This window comes from Lolium perenne, chromosome 7, assembly GCF_019359855.2.
Source record: "Lolium perenne isolate Kyuss_39 chromosome 7, Kyuss_2.0, whole genome shotgun sequence".
NCBI lineage: Eukaryota > Viridiplantae > Streptophyta > Magnoliopsida > Poales > Poaceae > Lolium > Lolium perenne.
The window spans coordinates 18,761,523-18,771,370 of NC_067250.2; the positions used below are offsets into that span (position 1 = coordinate 18,761,523).

The following is a 9,848-nucleotide window of genomic DNA, read 5'->3' on the forward strand; positions in this document are numbered from 1 at the left end:
GCCAATCAAGCTTCCTGATGAGAAGGAGTTCTCCAAAGATGCGCTTACCTATGTTTTGGAATTTGTGTGCATGCTACCAATTTCCATCATACCAAGTTTCTCATGTTATATGTTGTGCATATGCATATTATATGTCTCCGATATTTAGCAAAATAAAATGCAAAATTGTGATATCCAGGAAACAATTGGTCATAGTCATGGAAAGTGCTATTATTCTCTATCAGCCTGCTGTTGTCGATACTTGAAAGATAGCAGCGGTACACCCAAAGAGGGCTGAGTGATGTCTATGCCCCGACTCAAGTTTCACAAATCCATTTTAATGGTTAAGCAAATTTTCTTTTAAATTTCTAATGTTGAATGTGCCTAGACAAACTTTATAGGAAAACAAGATGTCGCATCCATCATAAATTGTTGCAGTACAAAGGAACATATCTGGTGATATGAGAATTGCAAGTTCCTACAACTTTTTTTCCAGTTAATCGAAAGCACGATCCACATGAGCGACAAAAGCTTCGTGAGGCTGCCCCACATGACACCGAGCCAAAGCCCTTGTTGAAAGCACACCAAATTCGGTGTTTTAGTCATATTCATGCAGCCACTAAACTTAGAAGTTTATGCTACTCAATTCAAACTTTAGTACAATGAACTGTTGAAGCTCGGAGCAAAAAAAATCCGCTCTTAAGATTTCAGTCGTATCATTATGGGGTCCTACGACAAAAACCTTCTACAGACCCCAACTATCAAATATTTATGAATCATAGAAATAATCAAAAGTATTGAAAATATCAAGCATGTTGGTTAATTGATAATCAAAGCCTCTCTGCTCTACATATCAATCATATTCCGCTTGATTGCATGTTTAGTTGTGCCACCGAAGCACAACAATTTTGCGGCATGATCTATTATCTTCATGCAACCGGAAGAGAAGATCCTAACACCGTGTCTTTTGCCTTAATTGCCTGAATTCAAATAGAAAAACAAGATGATGCATCCATATCATAAATTGCTTAGTACAAATGAAAATATCTGTTGATATGCGAATTGCAAGTTCTTACAGCCTTTTCCCAGTTAAGTGAAACTACGATCCACGTGAGCAACAAAAGCTTTGTGAGGCTGCCACACATGATGCCGAGCCAAAGCCCCTGTCGAAAGCAAGCACACCAAATTCGGTGTTTTAGAAACATTCATGCAGCAAATGAACAGAGAAGTTATTGCTACTTAATTGTACCATAAGATGCTGACATGGTACATACCATTCCGTTCAGATGCAGGACAAATGCAAGTACCACGGACAAAGGGATGCCAGCCAAGTAGAATGCGGCGAGATTGACTCGTGCGCCAATCTTCTGCTCACCACATCCAGTTAGCACACCTGAAATGCATGATCATGTCACCATGGTTCCAGATTATTCTCTGTCACAAACACGGAGTATTCACCTATATATATACCTGTAAGGGAATTATGGAGTCCGTCTATGAAGAAGGATACGGCCTGAACTGGAATCATCCGGGCCATATATGTCACAACTTCCTCCTCATTGCTGTACATATAACCCCAGACCTTGCGGAGCAGAATCATTGTAACAACGACCACCAAGCCTTCAGACATGGCCATACCTATGACTATTTTGGTCGCCATCTTTGCTGCCTGAGGCCTACCGGCACCAAGTTCATTGGAAACGCGTGTACTGAATTTGTATGCAGGAAAGGACCAATCAAATTAAATATAGAAACGGAGAAAGAGATATACATTGTGGTTGTGAAGTTAATCTCACGGTACCTTATGGCTGTGCAGAGACCAAATGGCACCATGTACAAGAGATCGCTGGTATTAATACTGCAAGGGTTCAATAGTGCAAACCTTAGAAAGAAGGAAAGAAAAACTCTTGGATTGTTGTATCATTGTAGATTGTACCGGTACATGCTAAAAAGAAGTTGTGTTGACTTGATTACCATATGGACAAGACAGAGGTTTCAAGCTTAGGATTAGGCAGAAGACCAGAGAGCAGCACAAGGAATTCAAATGACCACCACTCCAGGCTGCATGCACATATGTACAGTAATTTTCCATTGATTAGTTGAATCATATGCATGTGATTAGGACCAAGCAAGAAGAGAGTTGCAAGTTTGATTTTTGTCTCTCACCAAAGCATCATGGCCGACGGGAAGGCGAGCTCGGCGAACTGGCGCAGGCCCTTGAAGGCCTCCATGGAGAACCCAGTCCACGTCCTGTGGCAAGCTCCCGACAGCCTCGTGTAGAGGGTCAGCACGGCGAGATTGACGCTGTAGGATACGGCGCCGCTGAGCGCGGCGCCTTTGCTGCCCATGCCAGCGCCGTGCACGAGCGCCCAGCACACGAGGACGTGGGTGAGCGCGGTGACGGCGGAGCTGGCCATGACCGGGAGGACGATGCTCTGCGTCTGCAGGAAGCGGACGTGGCACGCGAGCGGCACGTAGGGGACGAGTGACGGGATGAGCCAGCGCGCGTAGGCGCCGGCCTCGGCGGCGATGGCCGGGTCCTGGCCGAGGAGCAGGAGGATGTGGCGGGTGTTGGCCCAGAGGAGGACGATGGGGACGCAGGCCAGCGCGAGCACCACGATCGCCCGCTGCTGGTAGACGCCGAGGAGGTGGTACTGCTTTGCGCCGAACGCCTGCCCGCACAGCGTCTCTAGCGCGCCCGCCATGCCAACCTGCAACTCGGTTGGGTCATGCAAACATTCAAACAGACTGCCTACATGCCAAGAAACTCACTTCACTTGTATATAGACAGTAAATGTGTAGATGCTTACCAGCAAGCTGAAGCCGGTGACGTTGGCGATGGAGGTGGCGAGCGAGGCGCCGGCGAGGGAAAGCTCGCCGAGATGGCCCACAAACATGACAGACACCAACGGTAGCGCGAACTGGAGGATGCTGCTTAGCACCAGCGGCCCCGCCAGCCGCAGCAGGCGCTTCGCCTCCGCTGCCGCGGCATTCTCGTTGCCCTTCTCGGCTCCGGCGGTGACGAGCAGAGGCTCGTCTACGCTAGGCTTCTCCATCCTTGTCACTTATCAGCTCTACTAGCTACAGCTGAAGACTTGAGTAAGAAGATGCTGAGGAAGCAGCGGGGGAGGGAAGAAGATAATGGGTATTTATGGGAACTAGGATAAAACATGTGGAAACTGCGTAGCAATTGCAGTGTAGATTTTGTCTGGTTGCTTGTTTGATGGTGATAGGTTCAGCGTGGCTGCCGAGCATCAGACGTTCATGCACAAGGATTTTCTCCACTCGGTCAAATTTGCTGACGATTTGCCTGACGAAATCAGAACACGACATGTTATGGTTGATAAGTAAGCGGAGGTGTAACAATCGCATTTCCAGATCGAAGGCGTGAGGTCTTGAAATTCTCACATGAGAAGATAAGAGAAGAGCTTGGGCAAGAAGTTGATCTCTCGATCCATTTTCTTTGGAGGTTTGCTAATTATCAGCTAGGTGCGAATTAATTCGTTGTTTAGTCAAAGTTGAAAATTAAGAGATTTGTATTGCGTTATTTTCTGTTACAAATTGGTTGCGACTATTGCAAGTCGAGTTGCAACTCTGATCTTTCCAAGTCAGATTGCAATCAAAGTTATTAAGTAGCAAGTGAATTGTAGAGATTGCATATATGGAACATGGGGGCATGTGAACCCACTTTTTGAAAAAATCCATTTGTGATGTCAAAACATGTTTTAAAAATCGAAACAGAAAATGATTTCCCAGATGATCTCAAATATGTGCTCTGGACATGAGTTTCGTGACGAAAAAACCTTTTATTTTGTCTCGGCAAAAAAGTGAAAATTTGCAGGGCTATATAGCAGTATATATGACGTATTTTGTCTTTTTTAGATTCTGAAATAAATAAGTGGTTTCTCCGTGAAAACTTTCTACGCACACATGAAACATGCGTACGTACCCGGATATTTTTATTTCAGAATTTTTTAACATTTGAAAAATGCATTTCCAACTAGGGTTCACATGCACCCAGGTTCAAACCGGACTTTTCCGTGAATTGTAACCAAAAAATAGTTTATGCCTACAAAATAATGGAATGATATCAGTTAAAGAGAATTAAGCTCTTTCTTAGGCCCCCTTTGTTTGGGCTTTGGATTCTGAGATTCTACTGTCAATCCTGATTCCTGATAATCAGCTGTGATTCCTGATTCCTGAGAATCAGAAGCAGTCTGTTTGTTTACCCTGCTGTGGAATCTGAGAATCAGAATCTGTCTGTTTGTTTACTTTGCTGTTTGGACAGCTTTACGGACCGGAATTAATATAAAATGTATGTTATGGCTGAACAATTCACACCCTACTCTCTCGATCCTAGGGAGTACTTCTCAGGGCCGGCTCTATCTTTCACGTGGTCCTTGGGCAAGGTGACTAAAGAGGTCTCTAATACATATAGTCCGAGGTTTGTGATAAAACAAATCTGTGATATGTATTCTGATAAAAAAATACTCATATATAATAGTTACTAGTTGAATGCCCGTGCGTTGCTACGGTCTCTCATATTAACATAATCCACATACATACTCATGTGTCTAAAATCTTAGTCACATCATATTTCTAAAATAATTAAGATTTAACTTCACTTGAAGTGTGATTGGTAGAAGTTTTAATTAGTTGGTGTATGCATCCGTCTTTGTAAAACCACCGATTAATTCAAACTCTAGGAGGATATTCTTTGTGCCAGTGATGTTGGTATTGATCGATGGTTTTTAAGATGTTTGGCTAGGTTGTGACGGTGCAACTTTAAACCGCTCAACCTTGGGGATGCATAAATTTGGCATTACAATATAAAATTGACAAATTATACATGCCATAAACTAATGGTACGTGTACATTTTCTGCGTGACAAAATAATGAAAAAAAATCATATGTTCACAATAAGCTATGTTTGGTTCTTGTCGATTTGCGGTCAGCAATCCACAAACTTGACATTTCTAGAAACAATATAGCATCATCAAGGGATTTGTGGTCACATGCAAGTTTTTCTAACAAGTAATCCAGTCCAACCATCAAGAGAATACTTCCATCGTGATACTCCAATACCAGAACACTGCAAGTTTTTCATAGTTTTTGATTTTTTTTTTGAAATATTTGATATTTTTTGCAAATTAAACGTGTAGCAAAAAATGTTGCTTAACCACTTGTTTATTGCTGGGAACACTTGGTCTTTTGTTGTAATTCGTTGCTACTTTTGTTCAAATAACTACCTTTTTTGTTACAAATCAATCTACAACAAACAAATTGTTGTTTAACCACGTTATTGTAGCATTACTTTTTAAAAAGTTTGCGACGTATTTTGTTGTAGCAGTATAGTTTGTTCCGGTTGAAGAATTTTTGCTGCAATACCCTCTACCCCTAGGGGTGTAGATCACCACGGTGGCATATTTGCTGTAAATAATGGACATGTTGGGGATAAAGGATATACCCCTTCATTTTAATTAAGTAAGAAAACTCGGGGACTACGGGTTGATTTCCAAAAGAACAAGGGGGAATTGCGTTGGATTTTGTCGGATGATGATCTGTTGACACAGACAACAACAATTTTTTATGATTATTTTGGGTGTCCTGTTCCACCTACGCTCGGGAGAGGCCAAGAGGCGGAGTTTATGATGGTTGCGCGACGAGGCGGGGGAGCGCGGTGCGTGTGAGACATCAAGGAGCGGAGGCTTCGCCAGGTGCCGCGCGAGCTCAACCTGGGCCCGCTCTGGCTGGAGCAGCGACGACACTAGGTAGGAGTGGTGCAAGCGAGGTTGCACGTCGGGGTGGTATGCTCTAGGGCAGTGATGCCGTCCCCAATGTTTTGGCTCGCAAAATCCCTGTTGTCAGCGGCAAGGGATCGATGTTGTCTGAGGGGCATCGTCTGCTGTGCGCATCTTCCTGGTCAGGCCTGCAAGATGTAGGTGCAACTTTGTGGGGTGTTGCATTCTCTGTCCAGTGCAGGGAAGAGGAAGAAAGTCTGCCAACTTGTCAGGCTAGCTAGACAAATGTCAATGGGCGTTGCGGAGTAGGTGCAACAGAAGGTGTGGCGGTTAGACGAATGATGGTTTTGGGTGGGTAAGGGTTCTAGCGAAAATTGTACTCTAAATATGACTATAGTCGTCGACGTCAGCGCCTACGGGCATCGTGACCATCTTAGAGGCGTCGATATGCAGCCCTCACCTCCCCTCCCAACATACTCCGGGGTAAACCCTAGACTTGGTCGCCCATATAATATGATGGCGGTGTTAACATGCGCTGCATTATGCGATGTTTTTGCGCTTATTTTGGCGGCAGAACAACGCTAGGGTGCGTGGATGTATGTCGTGTGTTAACGACATCTTGTATGTCTTATGCTCTCGGTATGTCTTATCTTGGTTTTGGTTTTCACCTGTTTTTTCTCGAATAAACCGAGCATCGCATCCCATTTTGTTTCTAATCAATGAATTTAGCAGCTCTACTGCTAACATTCCAAATAAAAACCTGCTCCGGGCAGATGTATATATTCCTATGAAATATTGCGAAAAACGTAAATAGAATCACACCGATGCTCCAAAGGGGAAAAAATACCAAACAAAATCAACCACCCAAGATTCTTTTGTAATTCTTTCTCTCCCAACCTGGCCCCTAAATGAACAGTGCAGATCTAATCGAATCGAACGGATGCTGCCTTACTGATTATTGTTTGTTATTGTGTACACGAAGAGAGATATGCAGTATGTAGTCATACTTAGCTGTGTATCGCGATTGGTTCACCAACGTATGAATGTAATACCACTGGCGTTAGAGGTGGAGACGTAGGGTGTGTTCGATGGTGTCACCAAGTAGAATGTAGTGGGATGGTTCCGCACCTAGATCTCATTCAGTTGGAAAATTGGACGGAATGAGGTGGTTTCTCAAAAGAGAATACTCCCTCTAGATCTAGAACGCACCCATTTCTCAAAATCGGTGAAATCTCATCATTCATTTATGCTAAAGCCACCCACACTCATTTAACTACTCTATTTTCTCATAACTTCATTTTGCTAAACGCATCCCATGCATCATGCATGCTCACATCTTCTATTCCTAGAATCTGTTATATTTCACTCTCCAACCAAACACAAGAACGGAACCAACCAATTTCATATTTTAGCTCAAAATAAACATAAAAAATGGAACCAACTAATTCTTTCGAAATGGAACCGTAACATTACAATTTCATCTAGATCTCAAACAGAACCCACCCGTGGAGAAGATGAAGGCCAGGACCGATGACAATAGTATGATAGTGCCAGCTCCTTCGTATTCCTTCCGCTGATGAGGTCGACGGCTAGATAAGTACGGAGATCGTCGCACTTCCGACCAAAATCTCCAGGTCCGAGTCACCTCGCACCCACTAGCTGCTCGGCGAAATGCCGCTGGAGCACTTTGACCTCAAGATTGCGTCCCGTACACTGGTTCAGGCCTCGCACCCGCCGCCGGACTTCCCCGCCGTCCACGCCGTCTCCAACCTCGACCTAGTCCTGGGTCCGTTCCCCATCTGGCTCGTCTGCATCTACGGCCCCCCGCCGTGCGGCCTCGACGCCGTGCTCTCCGCCGTCCGCGCCGCCCTGCCGGCCTACCTCTCCCGCTTCTTCCCCTTCGCGGGCCGCGTCGTCCGCGACCCGGCGACCAACATCCCCCAGGTAGCCTGCAGCAACGCCGGGGCCGAGCTCGTCGTCGCCGACGCCGCCGTGCCCCTCGCCGCCGTCGACTCCGCGCGCGTCGACCGGTCGCTGGGCCTCATCCAGATCCCCTTCGACGCGGGCCTCCCCATGTCAATCCAGCTGGTCCGGTTCGCGTGCGGGGGCTTCTCGCTGACCGTCGCCACCAACCACCTCCTCGCCGACGGCAGGGCGTTCATCCTCCTGCTCAACAGCCTCGCGGAGATGGTCCGCACCGGCGGCGGCGGCCTCTCCCGCGAGCCTCGGCTCGACCGGTCCCTGCTCGCCCCGCGCTCGCCGCCGCGGTACAGCCCGTCGCTGGACGCCGAGTTCGCGCGGTTCACTCCGGAAACCATGATCAACCCCCTCCTGGCCGCGGCCATCGAGCGGCGCCTGTACCGCATCGACGCGGCGGACCTCGTGGGGCTCCAGAGGGCGGCCTCGGCCGGCGGCCGCCGCCGCACCTCCCGCTTCGTGGCGCTGTGCGCGCACGTCTGGAAACTCCTGGCGCGCGCCGTCGGCGAGTCCGACCCCAGCTGCCGGATGGCGTGGATCGTTGACGGCCGGAAGTGCGTCGAGCCGTCGGACGGCGCGCTGGACATGTACGTGGGGAACGTGGTCACCTACACGTCCCGGGAGGCGAGCGTGGCGGAGCTACTGCGCGCGCCGCTGCACGACGTGGCCGCTGCCGTGCGCGCGGCCATCGCGGGGGTGATGACCAGGGACAGGTTCCAGGAGCTGGTGGACTGGGTGGAGGAGAACAAGGCGGCGTACAAGGACGGCGGGAAGTGGACGGAGGCGGTGAACCTCGGCCTCGGCAGCCCGGCGCTGGTCATCTCCGGGCTGCTGCCGTTCACCATCGACGGGGATTTGGGATTCGGGAAGCCGAGGCTGGTCGTACCGTGGCTTCCGCACGGCCGGCTGGGGTCGGCCTCTGTCACGGTCGTGCCCTGCCCGACTGGGGATGGTTCCTGGTTCGTCGGCGGAACGAGGCTGTGGCCGCGGCTGGTGGAGGTGATCGAAGCCGGCCCGGAGAGCTTGCTGAAGCCGGTGACGGCGGCGAGCCTGGGGTTTGAGGTGTCGACTGGCACGCACGGTTCTCGTTTGTGAGCTCGCCATGGGCGGTGTTGATCACTTGAGCTGTTCTTATGGCAGTACATATGGACTGATTAACTTACGCTTTTGATGCCGCATTGGTTGATTACTTGAGTAGCATTTTTCTTTGAGGGTACAATCATGGACTTCACCAATATTTTCTCTCAAACAAGCTATTAAAACTGGATTAAGAGCATCTCCAGCCGACCTCTTCTCCTGCAGAATCCTTAAAACAACCATTGTTTTGGCCGAAAAATGATGAGACCAAGACATCATATAACTGCACGATCAATAGATTTTTTTTTTAAGATGGTCCGTAAATTCGGCCACCAAACCCGGAAGGCATTGGTGCGAGGGAAATTTGAGCGTGGTTGCTTCCCTGCCATTCCCCACCGCCGACCAGCTCGTCCTCGTCCTCGTGGCTGCCTCCGGCGGTGGCTCCGTCAAATGCAAGCGGCATGGCACCCACATCGTCCTCGTCGGCACTGCCACTCCCGATGCGGTGATGATCATGCCGGGAGGCGCGTCCAAGGCCGCTCCTGCACCGCACACGAGGAAGAAGTCAGATGTGAACAAGTTCTCCATGGCGAAGCCGCCGAAGAAGGCATCCATGGCGGCTCTTACTGCGACCACGATGGCCGCTCCGCCCTCTGACGCCGCCTCTGCCCAACATGTGTTCGTCGATTGCTGACAAGGTATGAAATCTCTCTTTTTTTTCTATTGCGGTGAGGTTGGATCGATTGTGCAATTAATTTTCACACACTGTAGTGTGAGCGCTGAGCCAATCTCATCAGTGAGCATGCTCAACGACGCGTTCGGCGATCTTGCTGAGATGCCACTCAGGAACTACGAGAACAATGGCGAGGGCATGGGATAGGGCGAGGACGGTGCCGCCGACGACGATGAAGTGAAGGAAATAGAGGAGGGGGTGTTAGATGGGGACGTACCTACAACACGCAAGAGGACAATGAACTACACCGAGATTTAATACGTTGATCAAAGCATGGGAGAGTGTGTCTCTCGATTACGTTACTAGCACCGATGAAACCAGGAAGCGATATTGGCAACTGA

The 9,848-nt window shown here is 48.5% G+C and overlaps 2 protein-coding genes across 2 annotated transcripts; one reads left to right on the forward strand and one right to left on the reverse strand.

Annotated features, from left to right (window-relative positions):
- Positions 1-549: 549 nt before the first annotated feature.
- Positions 550-3,117, reverse strand: LOC127311261 (protein DETOXIFICATION 16). Its single transcript, XM_051341650.2, has 8 exons — positions 2,790-3,117; positions 2,146-2,690; positions 1,954-2,040; positions 1,781-1,837; positions 1,450-1,688; positions 1,254-1,372; positions 1,056-1,142; positions 550-959 (listed from the first exon to the last, which is right to left on the reverse strand). The coding sequence occupies exons 1-8, from the start codon at positions 3,033-3,035 to the stop codon at positions 909-911; spliced, it is 1,431 nt and encodes a 476-aa protein (XP_051197610.1). The 5' UTR covers positions 3,036-3,117; the 3' UTR covers positions 550-908.
- A 4,071-nt stretch (positions 3,118-7,188) lies between these two features.
- LOC127311259 (coniferyl alcohol acyltransferase-like) lies at positions 7,189-8,859 on the forward strand. The gene has a single exon (XM_051341649.2). The coding sequence runs from the start codon at positions 7,392-7,394 to the stop codon at positions 8,790-8,792; it is 1,401 nt and encodes a 466-aa protein (XP_051197609.1). The 5' UTR covers positions 7,189-7,391; the 3' UTR covers positions 8,793-8,859.
- The last annotated feature ends 989 nt before the right edge of the window (positions 8,860-9,848 follow it).

Excerpts from the sequence above, each read along its gene's own strand:
- LOC127311259 (XM_051341649.2), top strand. The coding sequence starts at position 7,392 with ATGCCGCTGGAGCACTTTGACCTCAAGATTGCGTCCCGTACACTGGTT.
- LOC127311261 (XM_051341650.2), bottom strand. The coding sequence starts at position 3,035 with ATGGAGAAGCCTAGCGTAGACGAGCCTCTGCTCGTCACCGCCGGAGCC. Across the intron at positions 2,691-2,789 it reads TCACCGGCTTCAGCTTGCTG|GTTGGCATGGCGGGCGCGCT; the intron begins GTAAGCATCTAC and ends ACCGAGTTGCAG. Across the intron at positions 1,143-1,253 it reads TCCTGCATCTGAACGGAATG|GGGCTTTGGCTCGGCATCAT; the intron begins GTATGTACCATG and ends TGCTTTCGACAG.